At 53.0% G+C, this 22,454-nt stretch overlaps 1 protein-coding gene across 5 annotated transcripts in view; it reads right to left on the reverse strand.

Moving 5' to 3' along the window:
• Nucleotides 1-22,454, reverse strand: part of EXOC3L2 (exocyst complex component 3 like 2) — a 45,169-nt gene that overhangs the window by 14,969 nt on the left and 7,746 nt on the right. For 2 of the 5 annotated variants that reach the window (XM_044989210.1, XM_044989209.1), the window contains exon 2: nucleotides 1,966-2,648. In XM_044989210.1, coding sequence (XP_044845145.1) covers nucleotides 1,966-2,629 — 664 coding nt within the window. In that variant the 5' untranslated portion in view covers nucleotides 2,630-2,648. Of the gene's footprint in view, nucleotides 1-1,965; nucleotides 2,751-19,999; nucleotides 20,148-21,353; nucleotides 21,451-22,454 lie in introns of those variants that run through there. The other 3 variants (XM_044989212.1, XM_044989208.1, XM_044989211.1) reach the window with 3 other exon arrangements.

Below are 22,454 nucleotides of genomic sequence, written 5' to 3' on the forward strand. Positions count from 1 at the left end.
GTCTTTATCTGGGCATGGGGGGGCAGGGGGTGCTCTCAGATGACCTCTGACCCCCTTCTGTGACCTGCAAGTGACCCCCCCATCTGCCTTTGCCCTGCGGCAGGACCCTCCGAGCAGGGCAAGGGGCACTGAGCACCATGCGGCCCTGGCAAAGCAGAACACCGGGGTCATCTCCTGCTTCCCCCCAGCCTGCCTGCTCCAGGCACACGTCCCCACCGGCCCAGCTCCTGCGCCCGCCAAACCTCGCCCCCAGCGGGACAGATCCTCCCATGGGGCGGCACACGCTGAGCTCTGCGGGATGCCCGCTCCGGGGCCACAGCAGGACTTCACTCCGCGCCCCCTCCCAGCACGGTGCCGGGGGAAGCTCCACTGGCATTCGGACAGAAACATCCCACGTCCAGCCCTGCGGAGGGCAGCTGGGAACATGGCCCAGGGAGACCGAGAGGCGCAGACGCCAGGGGGCAAAGCAGGCCTCAGCATGGGCACCAAGGGCAGGATTCCTAGGCCCAGCTCAGATTATCCATAGCACCCGACTCTGAATTTTCCAAGGGCTTTTGGAGAGGGAGCCTCAGAATGCCCCCCCTCGCCCAGGCACCTGTGGGTAGAGACCTGACCCCCTGCATCTGTATCGGTCCCTACCCCTCCCTCCTCAGCGGTCCCAGCGCCTCCCAGGTGCCGGCCTCATGGTCACTGGCTCTCCAGACAGGACCCGGCTGGCTTTAAAGCAGACACATGCAAAGGATCCTTAATAGGCAGGTGTTTGTTCTCCATCCACTGGGTTTGGTGCCCTAGGGTGGGACAATGGGGCCTCTCTGGGGCCGGAGGCAGACAGGGCGGCTCCATGGGATGATAAGGGATCTGCTCAGAACTGGCTGTTCCAGGCCCTGGTGCTGTGTTATCTTCCCATTCGCCCCCCCCCCACACCACACACCCATTGTTGGCTCCCCTCCGGCGGAGTCCCAGGTCAGGCACCAGTCGGGGCATTGCCGACCCATCCCATGCAGCTACGTCCTGTGTCACTCACAGCACCACTGTGGTTTTAGGGGTTCTGCCAAGAACCATTAGCAACAGCAGGGCTGCCCTGTTCGGGAACCCCACTCTCAGGGATGGGGCTCACCCCATGCAGAGCGATGCCCTACACCAAGCCCAGCTGTAGGGAGAGCCCACTATGCAGATGGGGAAACCGAGGCAGAGAGGCAAATGGACATACACAAGAGCCAGGGACAGAATCCAGGAGCCCTGGCTCCCAGCCTCCCTGCTCTAACCACCAGACCCTGCTCCCCTCCCAGCTCTGGGGATAGAACCCAGGAGCCCTGGCTCCCAGCTCTTTGCTCTAACCATTAGACCCCACTCCCCTCCCCGGTGATAGAACCCAGGAGCCCTGGCTCCCAGCCCCCTGCTCTAACCACTAGACCCCCTCCCAGACCCAGGCCTAGAACCCACACACATCTTGGCTGGGAGCATGTCACGGTCGGCACCAGGGTCCCACTCTGCGAGCAGGATGCCCTGCGACTGGCTCTCACACGGCAGCTCCTCTCAGCACTGGTGCCGGCCAGGAAGCGGAACCGACCCGTCACCCAAGGGCAGGACTTAGTTGGGGGGCGGGGGAGTGAGAAGCACAGATAGAAGCAAGGCTGGAGGGGGGAAGAGGGAGGCTCCTGGAAGGGGGCTCCCCCGTGGGCTGAGGTTCCTGGGACGGGGTAGCTGTAGGGGCTCATGGGGTGGGGGGGCGGGGGGTGCCCAAGAGGGGGAGGGGCGGGGCTCCCCCACAGCTCCTCACAGTCCAGGGGAGGGGGCGCCCCGGTGACATGACTCGGCCCATCAGTGGCTCCGTCCGGGCCGGCTGCCTCCCCGGGATGTACCTGGGCACAGCCTCCCCCACATCCCCCCTCGTGGCAGGGCCCCCCAGCTGCAACACGGAGGGCGAGCCCAGGGCCCGGTTCCCCCGGCCGCGCGCCAGCTCACCGGACAGAGGCTCCTGGGTCTTGGCGTCGGTCTCCACCTCCTGGGCGGCGAGCGCCGGCTCCGGGGCCTCGGGGGGGCTGGGCTTGTCCACCAGCGAGGCCCGGCGCGCCCGGCCCCCCAGGCCCAGCTTGAGGAAGCTCATGCGCTTCCCGGCGTCGGGGGCCCCCTCGCGCTCGGCCGGGGAGCTCTCCGGCCCGCCCGGGCTCTCCCTGCGCCGCCCGTTCAAGCGCTGCAGGAGGCTGAAGTCCTCGGAGCTGCGCCGCGCCTTCCGCTTCTCCAGGGTCCTGAGGCCTAGGAAGGGCCACCGGTCGGGCCCCTTGTCCCCGGCAGGAGCCTTCTCTTTGCCCGCCCCCTTCTTGCCCTTGCCCAGCCGGAAGGGGGACAGGCCCACCAGCTTCTCTAGCGTCACCCGGCGCGAGTCCAGGCTGCCATTGAAGAGGTCACGTTCAAAGCCGCCGCCCTCCTCCAAGCCGCCGCCCTCCTCCTCTGCCTCCTCCAGGAAGGGGTTCTGGTCCCCCAGGACAGAGTCTCCCGAGTTCTCCTCCAAATCCTCCTCAAAGGGGTTGGTGCTGCTCTCCTGGGCCAGGATCAGCTCCCCGGTGCCGCCCGGTGCCCTGTTGGCCTTGGCCATCTTCAATTTGTAGCGGTTCTTAAGGACCGGCATGGCTGTCGCTGCCCGGGACCTGGCAACACAGGAGACAGGGTCAGGCGCCAAGTGCAGGACACAGCGATTCTGGTGCCACAGGGGGAGGAGCAGCTGGGGACATGGAACACCCAACCGCAGCCTAGAAACACATAACAGCCATTGCATGCCCTGTCCTATGTATCGCACATACCCTGTACCCCATCCCATGCCCTGTACCCCATCACACGCTCTGTACCCTTTACCACACATACCCTGTATCCCATCCCATGCCCTATACTCCATTGCACACTCTGTACCCTGTACCACACATACCCTGTATCCCATCACACTCCCTGTATTCTGTACCGCACATACCCTGTATCCCATCCCATACCCTGTACTGCACATACCTTGTATCTCATCACATGCCCTGTACCCCATCGCATGCCCTGTACCCTGTATTGTACATACCCTGTACTGTACATACCCTGTACCCCATTGCACACCCTGTACCCCATCACATGCCCTGTACCCTGTACCGCACATACAGCAACTCCTCACTTAATGTTGTAGGTACGTTCCTGAAAAATGTGACTTTAAGCGAAACGATGTTAAGCGAATCCAATTTCCCCATAAGAATTAATGTAAATGAGGAGGTTAGGTTCCAGGGAAATATACACATACACACACACACACACACACTATAAGTTTTAAACAAACAATTTAATACTGGTACACAGTGATGATGATTGCGAAGCTTGGTTGAGGTGGAAGAGTCAGAGGGTGGGATATTTCCCAGGGAAATTCCTTACTGCTAAATGATGACCTACCAATTGGCTGAGCCCTGAAGGGTTAACTCTCACACTCTACAAGGCAGCAGGAATGGAGGGAAGGGAGACAGCATGGCAGAGAGAGACCCACACTGTGTGTGTGACAGAGATGCGCATTTCCCCTTTAAGTAAACTGCCTTGTTAATTAGATCAGCTTGTTGAGAGACAGCTGCTGCCAGCAAGCTCCCTCCATCCTGAGCCCTGTCATGTGTGTCCCCTGCTCTATGGAAGATGGGGTAAGCAGGGTGCAGGAGCAGAGGGGAGGGGGACACCCTGACATTAGCCCCCTTCTTCCTCCCCTCCCCCCGCACAGCAAGCAGGAGTCTCAGGGAGCAGCTCCAAGGCAGAGGGCAGGAGCAGCACATGGCAGTGGAGGAAGGGACAGCTGCAATTGCTAGCCAGCTGGGCAGCTGCTGCACAGGGAACTTAGGGGAGTGGGCAGCTGATGGGGGAGTTCATAGGGGGGCTGCGGCCCACACTGGTGCCAAGCCCCCACCAGCTAGTTGCAAAGCCCCCACCAGCTAGTTGCAACGGGCTGCTCTTCCTGCATATAGAATCATAGAAGATCAGGGTTGGAAGAGACCTCAGGAGGTATCTAGTCCAACCCCTGCTCAAACCAGTTCCAACACCAACTAAATTATCCCAGCCTCAGAGGTTGAGTACATTAGCTTTTCCCACATCCTCGGTCACTAGGTTGCCTCCCTCATTCAGTAAGGGGCCCACACTTTCCTTGACTTTCTTCTTGTTGCTAACATTCCTTCAAGAAACCCTTTTTGTTACTCTTAACATCTCTTGCTAGCTGCAACTCCAAGTGTGATTTGGCCTTCCTGATTTCACTCCTGCATGCCTGAGCAATATTTTTATACTTCTCCCTGGTCATTTGTCCAATCTTCCACATCTTGTAAGCTTCTTTTTTGTGTTTAAGATCAGCAGGGATTTCACTGTTAAGCCTAGCTGGTCGCCTGCCATATTTACTATTCTTCCAACACATTGGGATGGTTTGTTCCTGCAACCTCAATAAGGATTTTTTTTAAAATACAGCCAGCTCTCCTGGACTCCTTTCCCCCTCATGTTATTCTCCCAGGGGATCCTGCCCATCAGTTCCCTAAGGGAGTCAAAGTCTGCTTTTCTGAAATTCAGGGTCCATATTCTGCTGCTCTCCTTTCTTCTCCTTCCTGAAAGGGTCCTAAGGTCAGGCTTGACAAAGCCCTGGCTGGGATGATTTAGTTGGGGGATTGGTCCTTCTTTAAGCAGGGGGTTGGACTAGATGACATCCTGAGATCCCTTCCAACCCTGATATTTTATGATTCAGCCAGGGCTTTGTCAAGTTACGGATGTAGATTCCACCACCTCCCTATGTAACCCATTCCAGTGCTTCACCATCCTCCTAGTGAAACTAATATCCAACCTGGACCTCCCGCACTGCAACTTGAGACCACTCCTCCTTGTTCTGTCATCTGCCACCATGGAGGACAGCCGAGCTCCATCCACCATCCTCAGGTAGTTGAAGGCTGCTATCAAATCCCCCCTCACTCTTCTCTTCTGAAGACTAAATAAGCCCACTTCCCTCAGCCTCTCCTCATAAGTCATGTGCCCCAGCCCACTAATCATTTTCGTTGTCCTCTGCTGGACTCCCTCCAATTTGTCCACATCCCTTCTGTAGTGGGGGGACCAAAACTGGACTCAATACTCCAGATGTGGCTTCACCAGTGCCGAATAGAGGGGAATAATCACTTCCCTTGATCTGCTGGCAATGCTACAACTAATGCAGCCCAATATGCTGTTAGCCTTCTTGGCAACAAGGGCACACTGCTGACTCATATCCAGCTTCTTGTCCACTCTAATCCCCAGGTCCTTTTCTGCAGAACTGCTGCTTAGCCATCCTTAGCCGGCCATTCTTCCGTCCTAAGTGCAGGACTCTGCACTTGTCCTTGTTGAACCTCATCGGATTTGTTTTGGCCCCATCCTCCAATTTGTTTAGATCACTCTGGACCCTATCCCTACCCTCCAGGGTATCTACCTCTCCCCCCAGCTTAGTGTCATCCGTGAACTTGCTGAGGGTGCAATCCATCCCATCATCCAGATCATTAATGAAGATGTTGAACAAAACCAGCCCCAGAACCAATCCCTGTGGGTACTCTGCTTGATACCGGCTGCCAACTAAACATTGAGCCATTGATCACTACCTGTTGAGCCCGACAATCTAGTCAGCTTTCTATCCACCTTGTAGTCCATTCAGTCAATCCATACTTCTTTAACTTGCTGGCAAGAACATTGTGGGAGACCGTATCAAAAGCTTTGCTAAAGTCAGAGTATATAGTGACGACCACTTTCCCCATATCCACAGAGCCAGTTATCTCATCATAGAAGGCAATCAGGTTGGTCAGGCACAACTTGCCCTTGGTGAATCTATGTTGACTGTTCCTGATCATCTTCCTCTCCTCCTAGTGCTTCAAAATGGATTCCTTGAGAATCTGCTCCATGATTTTTAAAGTGACTGAGGTGAGATTGACCAGTCTGTAGGACCAGATGCTCCTTCTTCCTTTTTTAAAAAATGGGCACTATATTTGCCTTTTTCCAATCATCTAGGACAGTGGTCCCCAACCTTTTCTGTGGGGCAGGCGCCAGACAACTAGCCACTGAGGACCGTGGCCACTGGACAAGCAGCGGCCGAAATGCTGCCATGAAGCGGCAACATCAAGAGGCATCACCACCGAAATGCCGCCATGAAGGAGCATCATCAAGAGGCGTCACCGCTGAAATCCTGCCAAAATTCGGTGGGATTTCGGTGGTAGCGCTTCTTGACGTTGCCACTTCTCGGTGGTATTTCAGCGGCTGCTTGTCCGGCAGCCAGTAGGCAGGCGCCCTGGTGCCCGTGGGCACCATGTTGGGGATGCCTGGTCTAGGACTTCCCCTGATCGCCAGGAGTTTTCAAAGATAATGGCCAATGAGTCTGCAATCACATCAGCCAACTCCCTCAGCACCCTTGGGTGCAGCGCATCCGGCCCCATGGATTTGTGCATGTCCAGCTTTTCTAAATAGTCCTTAACCTGTTCTTTCACCACTGAGGGCTGCTCACCTCCTCCCCATACTGTGCTGCCCAGTGCAGCAATCTGGGAGCTGACTTGCAGCCAGAGGGAACAGGGGATAGACCAGAGAATCACACCGTCACCAGGAAAAGGCAGGTCTATGTGATTGGGGACTCCTTACTGAGAAGAACAGACAGGCCTGTAACCAGAGCTGATCCGGAGAACAGAAGGGTGAGCTGTCTGCCAGGTGCTAAGATACGGGATGTGGACCTGAGGCTGAAAAGGATCCTAACGGGAGCAGGAAAGAATCCGCTGATTGCCCTTCATGTGGGAACGAATGATACGGCTAGATTCTCACTGGAACGTATCAAGGGAAACTATGCCAGACTGGGGAAGACGCTTAAGGAAATCGAGGCTCAGGTGATCTCCAGTGGGATTCTGCCTGTCCCTAGAGAAGGGCAACAAAGGTGTGACAAGATTATGGCGATCAACAGATGGCTCAGGCAGTGGTGCTATAAGGAGGGCTTTGGGGTGTATGGCCACTGGGAGGCATTCATGGACAAAGGACTGTTCTCTCGGGATGGACTTCACCTGAGTAAGGAGGGAAATAGACTTCTAGGATGGAGGCTGGCACAACTGATTAAGAGAGCTTTAAACTAGGAATTTGGGGGAGATGGTTGGGAGATGTCCAGGTAATCTCCACGCTGGAATTTAACATTGAGAGGGAAGAAAACAAAGTAAGAGAGGATACAGCCATGGGTAGGAGAATGTACATAAGGAGGAAGGTTAGAGTAGATACCAATCTAATAGGGGATACTGGTGGTAGAATGTCTGTGCCTAATCGGGTAAAGAATGCGAGTGAAGACAAACGGTATAAATTAAGATGTTTGTACACCAATGTGAGGAGCCTAGGTAACAAAACGGAGAACTAGAGTTACTGGTGCAGGAAGTGAAACCGGATATTATAGGGATAACAGAAACATGGTGGAATAGTAGTCATGACTGGAGTACGGGTATGGAAGGCTATGTGCTGTTTAGGAAAGACAGAAATAAAGGCAAAAGTGGTGGAGTAGCATTGTATGTCAATGATGAGGTTAACTGTAAAGAAATAAGAAGGGATGGAATGGATAAGACACAGTCTGTATGGGAAAAATCACATTGGGAAAGAAAGCTACTAGAGCCTCCCCTGAGATAGTTCTTGGGGTGTGCTACAGACCGCCGGGATCTGATCTGGATATGGATAGAGACCTCTTCAATGTTTTTAATGAAGTAAACACTAATGGGAATTGTGTGACCAGGGGAGACTTTAACTTCCCAGATATAGACTGGAGGACAAGTGCTAGTAATAATAATAGAGCTCAGATTTTCCTAGATGTGATAGCTGATGGATTTCTTCACCAAGTAGTTGCTGAACCAACAAGAGGGGATGCCATTTTAGATTTGGTTTTGGTGAGTAGTGAGGACTTCATAGAAGAAATGGTTGTAGGGGACAACCTTGGTTCGAGCGATCATGAGCTAATTCAGTTCAAATTAGATGGAAGGATAAAAAAAATAGATCTGGGACTAGGGTTTTTTATTTCAAAAGGGCTAACTTTAAAGAATTAAGGAAATTAGTTAGGGAAGTGGATTGGACTGAAGAACTTGTGGATCTAAAGGCAGAGGATGCCTGGAATTACTTCAAGTCAAAGTTGCAGAAACTATCAGAAGCCTGAATCCCAAGAAAGGGGAAAAAATCATAGGCAGGAGTTGTAAACCAAGCTGGAAGAGCAAGCATCTCAGAGAGGTGATTAAGAAAAAGCAGAAAGTCTACAAGGAGTGGAAGATGGGAGGGATCAGCAAGGAAAGCTACCTTATTGAGGTCAGAACATGTAGGGATAAAGTGAGAAAGGCCAAAAGCCATGTAGAGTTGGACCTTGCAAAGGGAATTAAAACCAATAGTAAAAGGTTCTATAGCCAGATAAATCAGAAGAAAACAAAGAAAGAAGAAGTGGGACCACTAAACACTGAGGATGGAGTGGAGGTTAAGGATAATCTAGGCATGGCCCAATATCTAAACCAATACTTTGCCTCAGTCTTTAATGAGGCTAATGAGGAGCTTAGGGATAATGGTAGGATGGACAAATGGGAATGAGGATATGGAGGTAGATATTACCACATCCGAGGTAGAAGCCAAACTCAAACAGCTTAATGGGATGAAATCGGGGGAGGGGGGGGTCCAGATAATCTTCATCCTAGAATATTAAAGGAACTGGCACATGGAATTGCAAGCCCATTAGCAAGAATTTTTAATGAATCAGTAAACTCAGGGGTTGTACCGTACGACTGGAGAATTGCTAACATAGTTCATATTTTTAAGAAAGGGGAAAAAAATGATCCGAGTAACTACAGGCCTGTTAGTTTGACATCTGTAGTATGCAAGGTCTTGGAAAAAAATTTGAAGGAGAAAGCAGTTAAGGACATTGAGGTCAATGGTAATTGGGACAAAATATAACATGGTTTTACAAAAGGTAGATCGTGCCAAACCAACCTGATCTCCTTCTTTGAGAAGGTAACAAATTTTTTAGACAAAGGAAACTCAGTGGATCTAATTTACCTCAATTTCAGTGAGGCATTTGATATGGTTCCACATGGGGAATTATTAGCTAAATTGGAAAAGATGGGGATCAATATGAAAATTGAAAGGTGGATAAGGAACTGGTTAAAGGGGAGACTACAACGGGTCATACTGAAAGGTGAACTGTCAGGCTGGAGGGAGGTTACTAGTGGAGTTCCTCAGGGATCGATTTGGGGACCAATATTATTTAATTTTTTTATTACTGACCTTGGCACAAAAAGTGTGAATGTGCTAATAAAGTCTGTGGATGACACAAAGCTGGGAGGTATTGCTAACACAGAGAAGGACCAGGATATCACACAGGAAGATCTGGATGACCTTGTAAACTGGAGTAATAGTAATAGGATGAAATTTAATAGTGAAAAGTGCAAGGTCATGCATTTAGGGATTAATAACAAGAATTATTGTTATAAGCTGGGGAGGCATCAGTTGGAAGTAACGGAGGAGGAGAAGGACCTCGGAGTATTGGGTGATCACAGGATGACTATGAGCCGCCAATGTGATATGGCCATGAAAAAAGCTAATGCAGTTTTAGGATGCATCAGGCAAGGTATTTCCAGTAAAGATAAGGAGGTGTTAGTACCGTTATACAAGGCACCGGTGAGACCTCATCTGGAATACTGTGTGCAGTTCTGGTCTCCCATGTTTAAGAAGGATGAATTCAAACTGGAACAGGTACAGAGAAGGGCTACTAGGATGATACGAGGAATGGAAAACCTGTCTTATGAAAGGAGACTCAAAGAGCTTGGCTTGTTTAGCCTAACCAAAAGAAGGCTGAGGGGAGATATGATTGCTCTCTATAGATATATCAGAGGGATAAATATCAGGGAGGGAGAAGAATTATTTAAGCTCAGTACCAATGTGGACACTAGAACAAATGGATATAAACTGGACACTAGGAAATTTAGACTTGAAATTAGACGAAGGTTTCTAACCATTAGAGGAGTGAAGTTCTGGAACAGCCTTCCAAGGGGAGTAGTGGGGACAAAAAGACATATCTGGCTTCAAGACTAAGCTTGATAAGTTTATGGAGGGGATGGTAGGATGGGATACCCTAATTTTGGCAATTAATTGATCTTTGATTATTAGCAGGTAAATATGCCCAATGGTCTGTGATGGGATGTTAGATGGGGTGGGATCTGAGTTACTACAGAGAATTCTTTCCTGGGTGCTGGCTGGTGAGTCTTGCCCACATGCTCAGGGTTTAACTGATCGCCATATTTGGGGTCGGGAAGGAATTTTCCTCCAGGGCAGACTGGCAGAGGCCCTGGAGGTTTTTCGCCTTCCTCTGCAGCATGGGGCACGGGTCATTTGCTGGAGGATTCTCTGCACCTTGAGGTCTTTAAACCATGATTTGAGGACTTCAGTAACTCAGACATAGGTTAGGGGTTTGTTACAGGAGTGAGTGGGTGAGATTCTGTGGCCTGCATTGTGCAGGAGGTCAGACTAGATGACCATAATGGTCCCTTCTGACCTTAAGTCTATGAGACCTTGTTTGTGAAGACCAAGGCAAAAAAAGCACTGAGTAAGAACATAAGAAGGGCCATAGTGGGTCAGACAAAAGGTCCATCTAGCCCAGTATCCTGTCTTCTGACAGTGACCAATGCCAGGTGCCCCAGAAGGAATGAACAGAACAAGTAATCCTCAAGTGATCCATCCCGTCACCCATTCCCAGCTTCTGGCAAACAGAGGCTAGGGACACCATCCCTGCCCATCCAGGCTAATAGCCATTGATGGACCAATCCTCCCTGAATTTATCTAGTTCTTTTTTTAACCCTATTATAGTCTTGGCCTTCACAACATCCTCTGGCAAGGAGTTCCACAGGTTGACTGTGCGTTGTGTGGAAAAAAATACTTCCTTTTGTTTGTCTTAAAATCTGCTGCCTATTAATTTCATTGGGTAGCCCCTAGTTCTTGTGTTATGAGATGGAGTAAATAACACTTCCTTATTTACTTTCTCTACACTAGTCATGATTTTATAGACCTCTATCATATTCCCCCTTAGTCGTCTCTTTTCCCAGCTGAAAAGTCCCAGTCTTATTAATCTCTCTCATACAGCAGCTGTTCCATCCTGATACCAGTCAGCTCTGTGTTCTTTGGGAACCAGGGCGCAGTATCCAGACTGTCTGATTCATGAAAGACCCCACCCCCCCCCGCCAGCCTCTGCTTGAGCCAAAACCAATCAGAGAAAAGACTTGCAGAGAGCAGTGAAGGACACCTAGACCCCTCCTGAAAAGGGTGACAAGAACAAAGACATCTCCATTCGCATATAGAATGGAGAACAGAGGCAGCTCCCCTAGCCTCATCCGCATGAAAGATGGGACAGGGAGACATCTCCATTAGCACACAGAATGGAGAACAGAGAACCGCACTGAACTCTGGGACCAGAAAAGCAGGGACACACTGCATCATGGGAATCTCTGCTCCAGATGTTAATGAACCTACGCCTGCCCACACCCAGCTCAGCAATTATCAGACCAATTCTAGTAATGAATCCTTGATTGATATCCAAGATACTGAATATCCTAACTGCATTGTGAGCTCCCTGGAAGAAACATCATCCATAGCCAAGAGTGATCAGCTCCTATCATCTAGCCTAAAGAAAACCCTTGAGTCGTCCATTTACCCATAAACGAATCTAGTGTTCTCCCCTGAACCATCGTATTTTCTATACAAAACCCCCTATCTATGCCCAAGTAAGTGTTCTGATGCTTGGATCCAAACTCTGCATCAGTTCCACTGGGACTTTGTCTTCTCCTGACTGATCGTGCTGGGAGCTCTGCCTATCTCCAGCACTCAGAACCATGAGCTATCACCATCACCTGGGAACCCCAACCAGTTCAAGCCTCATGGAGTGGGTGAGATCCCTCCGTCTCTCTCTCTCTCTCTGTGTTTTCTTTAATAATGTAACTCAGGGGTCAGCAACCTTTCAGAAGTGCTGTGCCGAGTCTTCATTTATTCACTCTAATTTAAGGGTTCGCATGCCCATCATACATTTTAACCTTTTTCAAAGGTCTCTTTCTATAAGTCTATAATATAGAACTAAACTATTGTTGTATGTAAAGTAAATAAAGTTTTTAAAATGTTTAAGAAGCTTCATTTAAAATTAAATTAAAATGCAGAGCCCCCCGGCCCGCTGGCCAGGACCCGGGCAGTGTGAGTGCCACTGAAAATCAACTCGCGTGCCGCAGGTTGCCTACCCCTGATGGAACTGTTATGTTGGTTTAGGCACTTCCTGTGTCGTTATCATTATTAGTCAATACATAACTTTTATGGTTAAGCTGGTTGCGTCTCTCTCTCTGAACTTTACTCTTTTGTGGTTTAAGGTCCTCATTTACTCTGCAGCAACACTCCTCTTACCTAAGCTAAAGATCCCTGTAGTGCCCCAAAATACTGTGGGGTTTGCTCATCAAGTGGGTTACTACCAGAACAATAGTAACGTGAAAGTGGGGATAGGGACGTGCTGAACCTGTGACATACAAGGGTGGCAGCTTGGAAATGCTGCTCGACCCAGCCTGCTTAGGTGCGGAACCTGTGGCATATATGGGTGACAGCTTGAAAGTGCTGCTTGGCCCAGCCTGCGGAGTCCCAGCCTGTGGAGTCCAGGGGCATCTAAGGGGGTCAGTTTGAGAGTGCGGATTGACCCGGTCCACTCAGACTTGCTCTGGTGTGTGTGGGTGGAGGTGTTTTCCTCTGGTTCTGGGGATGGAGGAACCCAGCCCTGGGGAACCTAGGTCCTGCAGGATAGCCCCATTGGGAGGGGACTTGCAGAAGGGAGGACTAGAGCTCCATATGAACACACGTGACACAGGCGATACATTGATAGAATTACAGAACCCCTGCCCCCCCCCCGAGTAACCCTAATAAATGAGTGTACCCCAAAGTAACAGGCAAATCTGGTAACAATCCCCCTAATCATTTTTGTTGCCTTTTTCTGAACCTTTTCCAATTCCAATATATCTTTGAGATAGGATGACCACATCTGTATGCAGTATTCAAGATGTGGGCGTACCACGGATTTAGATAGAGGCAATATGATATTTTCTGTCTTATTATCTATCCCTTTCTTAATGAGTCTCAACATTCTGTTCACTTTTTTGACGGCCACTGCACATTGAGTGGATGTTTTCAGAGAACTATCCATAATGACTGAACATCTAAATCCACTATATCCACTGGATCCCCCTTGTCCACATGCTTGTTGACCCCCTCAAAGAATTCTAGTAGATTGGTGAGGCGTGATTTCCCTTTACTAAAACCATGTTGACTACTGCCCAACAAATTACAGTATGTTCATCTGTGTCTGACAATTTTGTTCTTTACTATAGTTTCAACCAGTTTGCCCAGTACTGAAGTCAGGCTTACCAGCCTGTAATTGCCAGGATCGCCTCTGGAGCCCTTTTTAAAAATTGGCATCACATTAACTATCCTCCAGTCATTAGGTACAGAAGCTGATTTAAGTGATAGGTTACAGACTACAGTTAGTACTCCTGCAATTTCACATTCGAGTTCCTTCAGAACTCTTGGGTGAATACCATCTGGTCCTAGTGACTTATTACTGTTTAGTTTATCAATTTGTTCCAAAACCTCCTCTAATGACACCTCAATCTGGGACGGTTCCTCAGATTTGTCACCTAAAAAGAATGGCTCAGGTTTGGGAACCTCCCGCACCTCCTCAGCTGTGAAGACCAATGCAAATAATTCATTTAGTTTCTCTGCAATGGCCTTATCGTCCTTGAGTGCTCCTTTAGCACCTCGATCGTCCAGTGGCCCCACTGGTTGTTTAGCAGGCTTCCTGCTTCTGATGTACTTTAAAAAAATGTTGCTGTTACTTTTTGAGTCTTTGGCCAGCTGTTCTTCAAATTCTTTTTTGGCCTTCCTACTTTTATTATATATATATTTTTAAGTACTTCAGCTTTTTCCACATCAAAAGGGTCCCACACTTTCCCTGACCTTCTTCTTGTTACTAACATACCTGTAGAAACCCTTCTTGTTACCCTTCACATCCCTTGCTAGCTGCAACTCCAATTGCGCCTTGGCCTTCCTGATTACACCCCTGCATGCTCAAGCAATATTTTTATACTCCTCCCCAGTCATCTGTCCAAGTTTCCACTTCTTGTAAGCTTCCTTTTTGTGTTTAAGCTCCCCGAAGATTTCTCTGGTAAGCCAAACTGGTCACCTGCCATAGTGGCTATTCTTTCTGCACATCGGGATGGTTTATTCCTGCACCCTCAATAAGGCTTCTTTAAAATACAGCCAGCTCTCCTGGACTCCTTTCCCCCTCATATTAGCCAGTATGTACCCTGTATCCAGGGGTGGTTCTATGTATTTTGCCTCCCAAGCACGGCGGTCAGGCAGCTTTCAGTGGTGCACCTGCGGGAGGTCTGCTGGTAACGCAGATTCGGTGGCATGCCTGTGAGAGGTCCACCGGGCCCGCGCCTTCGGCGTACCTGTTGCCAAATTGCCGCCGAAACCGCGGGACTGGCGGACCTCCCGCAGGCGCGCCGCCAAAGGCAGCCCGACTGTCGCCCTCACGGCGACCATCTGGCCGCCCCCTGCAGCTTGCCGCCCCGGGCACACGCTTGGTGCGCTGGTACCTGGAGCCACCCCGCCTGTATCGCACGCCCTGTACCGCACAGGCCCTGTACCCCATCACACGTCCTGTTCTCCGTCGCACATGCCCTGCATCACATTGCAAACCCTGTATCGCACATGCCCTGTAACCTGTATCACATGCCCCATGCCCCATCCCACAAGCCATGTACCCCATATCACACACAGCCTGTACCCCCAATCACCCCGCATACCCTCAACCCACACCATATGCCCCCATCACACACCCTGTATCCCTATCCCACACCCACCATCCCCATCACACCATGTACCCCCTATGATCCCCCGTGCACACCCATCCCATGCGCCCCCACCCCATGCCATGCCACACTCCTGTCCCACGCCAGGCAGCCCCCCACCGATACACCCTGCTGTGCACAGTACATACACACATTCAGGACCACTTCCTTCCTGGGCTTTAGTTGTATCCAGAATCAACCCGGCGTCAACTGATCCATTTTCAACCATCATAGGCGGACAGGCTTTTTCTGTCTGCTCTACAAACAGAAAAGAGCTGGAGAAACATTCCCCTTGAACAGCCAGACAGCTTGGGATCTCGTTTCCCTTGGCCCAGCACGCAGGGCTGTTCACGGACAATTGCCTGGAGATCGGGGTAGCTCCATAGGCAAGTCATTACCCCTAACAGACACAGGAACGTTTCCTTCACTGTCACAATTCTCCACACTGGTAACAGGTAACGTACAGGGACACTCATGTTCCACTGACCTGGCCTTCCCACACGGCTGGTTAGACAAAGCCATCAGCTCACACGGCTGCCTTGGCTCATCTAAACTTTCTTTGCCTTCCCCTCCCTTAACAGGGAAACGGCTGTTTTCCACAAACAGTGTCTTATTCAGGGCCGCCCAGAGGATTCCGGGGGCCTGGGGTCTTCGGCGGCGGGGGGCCCTCGCTTCGGCAGTAATTTGGCAACGGGGGGTCCTTCCGCTCCGGGACCCGCCGCCGAAGTGCCCCGAAGACCCGCGGCGGGGGCCCCCGCCGCCGAATTACCACAGAAGACCTGGCACTTCGGCGGCCGCCGAAGACCCGGAGCGGAAGAAGCTCCGAGGGCCTGGGCCCCGTGAGAGTTTTCCGGGGCCCCTGGAGTGCGTGAAGGACCCCGCTCCAGGGGCCCCGGGTCCCCTGTGGGGCCCAGGGCCTGGGGCAAATTGCCCCACTTGCCCCCTCCCCCCCCCCCGGGCAGCCCTGGTCTTATTACACTGAGCTACTTTCAGCACATCACTTTTACCTGGGTCAGACTCACTTTCCCAAGCTTTACTAGCCAACAGTGTATCACTCCCCAAGATTGTCCCTCTTCCTTCCTCAGTTAGGGCTTTAACCTGATCACCAACTTTAATTTGCTCTAGAGAAACATCTTCCTGAGCCTTCTCAAATGCCAGATTCACTTCTGAGATACCAGACAGACCCTCAGAACTGTTTTCCACATCTGTCCTGCTTCTTTGCACGGACAAACAGCATCTTCCTCAGACAAACATTTGGAGAAACCCTCCATAGGCAAATCTTGCCCCTAGGAGACACAGGTTTATGTCATCAACTTGACTGACCCAAGCTTTAATATCACCCCCAATCATAAGATCATAGAATCATAGAATCTCAGGGTTGGAAGGGACCTCAGGAGGTCATCTAGTCCAACCCCCTGCTCAAAGCAGGACCAAACCCAACTAAATCATCCCAGCCAGGGCTTTGTCAAGCCTGACCTTAAAACCCTCTAAGGAAGGAGATTCCACCACCTCCCTAGGTAACCCATTCCAGTTCTTCACCACCCTACTAGTGAAAAAGTTTTTCCTAATATCCAACCTAAACCTCCCCCTCTGCAACTTGAGACCATTACTCCTTGTTCTGTCATCTTCTACCACTGAGAACAGTCTAGATCCATCCTCTTTGGAACCCCCTTTCAGGTAGTTGAAAGCAGCTATCAAATCCCCCCTCATTCTTCTCTTCTGCAGACTAAACAATCCCAGTTCCCTCAGCCTCTCCTCATAAGTCATGTGCTCCAGCCCCCTAATCATTTTTGTTGCCCTCCGCTGGACTCTCTCCAATTTATCCACATCCTTCTTGTAGTGTGGGGCCCAAAACTGGACACAGTACTCCAAATGAGGCCTCACCAGTGCTGAGTAGAGGGGAATGATCACATCCCTCGATCTGCTGGAAATGCCCCTACTTATACAACCCAAAATGCCATTAGCCTTCTTGGCAACAAGGGCACACTGTTGACTCATATTCAGCTTTTCGTCCACCGTAACCCCTAGGTCCTTTTCTGCAGAACTGCTGACCAGCCATTCGGTCCCTAGTCTGTAGCAGTGCATGGGATTCTTCCGTCCTAAGTGCAGGACTCTGCACTTGTCCTTGTTGAACCTCATCATATTTCTTTTGGCCCAATCCTCTAATTTGTCTAGGTCCCTCTGTATCCTAGCCCTACCCTCCAGCGTATCAACCACTCCTCCCAGTTTAGTGTCATCTGCAAACTTGCTAAGGGTGCAGTCCACACCATCCTCCAGATCCTTAGGCAATAACTTCCTTACAGCAGCTATAACTCCATGTTTAACACCATTCCATTCAAGATGGATTCTGGCTAACGGCACATGTACAGTAAACTCATCGAGGATTACAATATCCACCCTCTTATTTGGTAAATGATCTTCCTCTTTGACAAGATCTGCTTTAACAAGAGCGATGTTAGAAGCTGCAATTTGCCCTAAGCCACTTTTCCCATTGACTTTTACATTCTCTGCACAAGTTATGGGGTTCCCTTCACCTACGCTCCCAGTAAAAGTATTTACATAAAAGATGGCCGTGTTGGGGTAAATTTGGTTACACACAGATAACTGCTTAGAGTCAAACAACCTACCAACATTGTTACAAACTGGACAGATTCTATCCCCATCTCTGTGGGTGAGAGGAGCTGGCTTTCCAGGATGATAAAAGTCAGTTCCTGTTGTTCCTTTATTCTTTTGAGTTGGAGCTTAAGTTTGTCCACTTCTGCCTTAGCCTCTAGTTCTTGCAATCGAAGATATGCCATTCTTTGTTCATCTTCAAAACACAGGCATTTTCTTTCCTTCCAGATCAGCTATTTTTTGCTGCTGTTCAAGTTCTAACTGCTGGTTTCTCATACAAGCATTTTCGCTGGGTCTGCTTCTTTATCACTGGCAAACAGGGTGACCAGACGGCCCGATTTTATAGGGACAGTCCCGATATTTGAAGTTTTTTCTTATGTAGGCTCCTATTACCCCCGCACCCCATCCCGATTTTTCACACTCGCTATCTGATCACCCTACTGGCAATTAACAGATTTTTCAGTTCCTGCTCTGAGGCCTTTTTCTTAAACGACCCCCCTCTCTGTACGCACAATTCTCCCAGGCTTTGTCTGTCAGGATCTCAATCATGGGTCACTCACTGTAACTGATTTTTAACCCTTAAACTCTCCAATATCAAAATTAAATGTTGACGAGTGTGTGGTTCTGATCCAAAACCCCAGTTAACCCGTGGTAACAAGGACTGGTGCCCACGTCGGGGGGAAGGGCTAGGATTGCCCAGGCAACTGTCAGTCGGGCTCCCTAATTTGTCTTTGCCCCCTCCACAGCCAGAGCTTCTCGTCCATCCAGCCACAGATCCTCCCCCCCTCCCCACCCCATGGTACCCCAGGACCTCGGGTGGAGTCACCAATGTCCTTGGCTCCCTACATGAATCAAGTCTCGGCAAATCCACCGTTGGCTCTAGTTCAAACCTGCAAGTGACCCGTGCCCCAGGCTGCAGGGGAAGAGGAAACCTCCCAGGGCCTCTGCCAAGCTGAACATACAAGTTGAGACCACAGCTAGTAGAAACTGAGCCCTGACTCCACCTCTAGCGCTCAGACCCACCAGCCAGAGAGCTGGGAAAGGATTCCCCGTAGTAGCTCCGAGTCCTCCCCGTCTAGCACCCCATGTCCAGCAGCCATTGGGGATATTTGCTAAGAGCAGACAAGATTTCCACGGCCCCCCCACCCCCGGCCCTCCATATCAGCCTCCTGGTCTCCTCCCCCACCATCAACCTCCTGGGTCCCTCCTCTTCTCACCCCCCATCAGCCTCATCGGTCCCTTCCCCTCCCCTCCCACTGACCTCATGGTCCCCACCTGTCCCATCAACCTCATCATCCCTTCGACCCCCATCAGCCTCATCATCCCTTCGACCCCCTCCCACATCAGCCTCATTATCCCTTCCCCTGCCCCCTACCCCAGCATCAGTCTCATGGGCCCCTCCCCTCCCATCGATCTCATGGTCCCCACCTGTCCCATCAACCTCATCATCCTGTCCCTCCCTGCCCACCATCAGCCTCATTGTCCCCTCCCCACCATTTCCGAGGGTTGGGTTTGGCTTTGAAAAGACAGAGGTAAAAACAAAATCTTGTATGTGCATCTGTCCCTGTCCCCCCGGGGGCTGTCTCGTGGGTGGGTTTGAACCCTGACCCTTCAGCACCATCACCCAGACTGCGGGCACTGGCATGTCAGGACTAGCTGTTATCTCGGAGGGGAGAAGTGCTGGGTACACAGGCTGGCCGGGGCACCCAACCCAGCTGTCTCTCTTCCCCACCCCCAAGGAGGGGGGTCCTGCCCCGTGTGGTGCTCCCAGGGGAGATGGGACGCTGGCAGAGGGGGAAGCCTGGGCCCAGGGGTTCCCAGCACAGTGTCTGGTGGGGGTGCGAGCCCGGCCTGGGAACGTTCCCTGATTCTGGCACTGCCCGCGTTTCCCATAGGAGCCCTCCGTAGCTCAGGCCTGGGCCACGTGGGAAGTGTTTGTGGCAGCTGTGAATTTAAAGTGACCCACTCAGACGGCGCCATCCCCGGGGAGGCTCTTCGTGCCCAACCAGCTCTCGTCAACAGTCCATTTCAACATGTTTTCCAAAGCAGGTCAGTGTCATTATCCCCAGGTGGGGAAACTGAGGCACCGAGGGGCAAAGTGACTTGCCCAGGGTAACACAGCAGGCCAGTGGCAGAGCCAGGAACAGGACTGAGTCTATCCACGAGACTACGCTGAGCACGTCGTCTCAGTATCCCTGCTCCACATACAGTGTTTGTCCCAGTGCAACCACATGGGTTCAGGGCTGATTTTAACCAGCCTAGTTGGGGGCAGCGACACTGGGACAAAGTGGCCATATACCCAGAGAGCTCCCTCCCCATCCAGCTCTGCCAGTTATCCCAGTATAACTGCCCTCGCCCTAGCAGGGCTGGACGGCTTTCACTACACTGGGACGAATTTCGGGTGTAGACAAGCCCTGAGCTCACGTCCCTGGGGAAGGGGGTTGAGCTAAACCCATCCCAGGCGCTCCTACCTCAGTGTCAGTGGGGGAGGGGACGGGACGGACTCCGCAAGGGCCATTCTGGGCCATTTCCCCAGCCAGGCAGGGCCTAGTTACACCTGTAGAGCGGGTCAGACTCTCCCACAGACTCTCCCATGTAGACAAGGGTCAGCCACACGGGAAGGGAATTTCCTGGGACAAAGCAAACGCCCAAGGGGTGCGTTCAGCTGAACAGCAAAGATCTGCTGCAAACACTGGAGGGGGGAGAGCAGGTCACAAGAATTCCTTTTAATGGAGTGAGAGAGACAAACTAAATATACTGACACAGCCCCCCCAACACCTCTCCGCACCCCCCAACCCCCTTTCCACGCTCTCCTCTCCACACACACACCCCCCACACCTCCAGCCCGCAGAGGCACACACGGCGGCCTCGGACTGGGAGCTAGAGCTGCCCCAGCGGGGAGGTAGATGCCTTCCAACCCCTTTCACGGACGCTCATCACCACCGGACCCAGCACAGCTGCAGCCTCCCCGTGCACCTCAAACGCACAACCGGGAGGCGGAGACCCCCCACCCCACCCCACCCCCAAGGTCTGGGCGAACTTTCAGACAACAGCGGTTCTAATAACCCTAGTATGGGGCTTCTCAACCCTCCGTCTCCAAGCTCCTCGCCAGGGCAGGAGCACCCCCCCACTTCTGCCCAGAGCCAGATGGAGGCCCGGAGGGGGCGTTGCTTCCCCAGGGCAGTGTTCTCTGGCCCCCAGGTCTGCCAGGGCTGTTGGTGAGAGGCAGAGAGGGTGGCAGGATGCCAGCCGTGCCCAGGGAGGTGCCTGGCGAGTTTGCCCTGCCGGGGGAGGCTGACAAGCACTGGGTGACTGCTCCGCAGGGGTGACCCACAGGCTCTCCCTGCCTTTTGAGTGCCCAGGGGCCAGGGAATGCTGGGGGGAGCTGAGCGCTGCTCCATTGCCAAAGAAAATGCCCCCTCCCCCACTTTGCAGGCAGCCAAGACGAAAGCGAAAGTGCTGCTCCCTGGGAGCAGAGCAAACACCCCGGGGGCCTCAGCCACCCAGGGGCGAAAGGGCTTCTGCGAGCTGGTGCCTGAAGCCAGCAGGTCGACACCCGCGTGCCAGGCCTGAGCACAAGGACTTTGCCCTGCTCTGCCAGCAGGCTCCGCAGTGGCCTTCAGCACCTGGCTCCGCCCAGGCCTGGGGAGAAGGGTGGAGGGAGGAGGCTTCTCCAGGCACTGACTGCGTCAGGATCCAGCACAGGATGGTTTATGGTGATGCCAGCTGACACAGCCAGGCCGCACACCAAGCTACAGCCCAGCTGGCCACGGCTCCCCGTCAGCCCAGCCACGCTCCTGGCCCTCGCCTTCCGAAGCCACTTACCCCGAATCCCGGCAGGAGAGCGGGCACCGGTGTACGTGGCCGTGCCATGGGGAAAGCACCAGTGGACCGAACTCCTTGTGCTTGGCATTGGCCCACTGAGCCCTGCACCCTCCGGCCAGCACAGAGCCCCCCCAAACCCGCCTTCCGCACCCCCCGGCCAGCACAAACCCCCCCCAAACCCGCCTCCCGCACCCCCCGGCCAGCACAGAGCCCCCCCAAACTCCCTCCCGCACCCCCCAGCCATCACAGAGCCCCCCCGAACCCGCCTCCCGCACCCCCCGGCCATCACAGAGCCCCCTCGAACCAGCCTCCCGCACCCCCTGGCCAGCACAGAGCCCCCCGATCCCCCCTCCCGCACCCCCCGGCCAGCAGAGCCCCCCCCAAACTCCCTCCTGCACCCCCCAGGCAGCACAGAGCCCCCCTGATCCCCTCTCCCACACCCCCCAGCCAGCACAGAGCCCCCCCAAACTCCCCTCTCGCACCCCCGGCCAGCACAGAGCCCCCCTGATCCCCCCCTCCCGCACCCCCCGGCCAGCAGAGCCCCCCCCTAACTCCCTCCTGCACCCCCCAGCCAGCACAGAGCCCCCCCGAACTCCCCTCCCGCCAGGGGCGGCTCTAGAAATTAGGCTGCCCCAAGCAGCGCGGTGCGCTGCGCCGCCCTTCCCTGGTCCCCGCGGCGGGTCCCCTCTTCCCGCGGCTCCGGTTGAGCTCCCGCAGGCATGACTGCGGCAGGTCCACCGGAGCCTCGGGAAGAGGGGACCCGCCGCAGTCATGCCTGCGGCAGGTCCACCAGAGCCAAATGCCGCCCCCCCGGAAAAGGGCCGCCCCACGCGCCTGTTTGGCGCGCTGGGGTCTAGAGCCGCCCCTGCCTCCCGCTCCCCCGGCCAGCACAGCCCCTGTCAACCCCAATCATAACAGCCCCCCCCCCCGCAGGTCCCGATCCCGTGCTGGACGCCCCCCGGTGCCGCCCCCTCCCTGGGCTGCAGCAACCGCACGGACCGTGCCCGGGCGCGAGCCCCGAGGACCCACTGGAGCGGGGGGGGGGGGGATCCCGAGCACCCCGAGCCCTGGGCGGCTGCAACCCCCGCCCGGTCCCCCGGG

This window comes from Mauremys mutica, chromosome 15, assembly GCF_020497125.1.
Source record: "Mauremys mutica isolate MM-2020 ecotype Southern chromosome 15, ASM2049712v1, whole genome shotgun sequence".
Classification (NCBI taxonomy): domain Eukaryota; kingdom Metazoa; phylum Chordata; order Testudines; family Geoemydidae; genus Mauremys; species Mauremys mutica.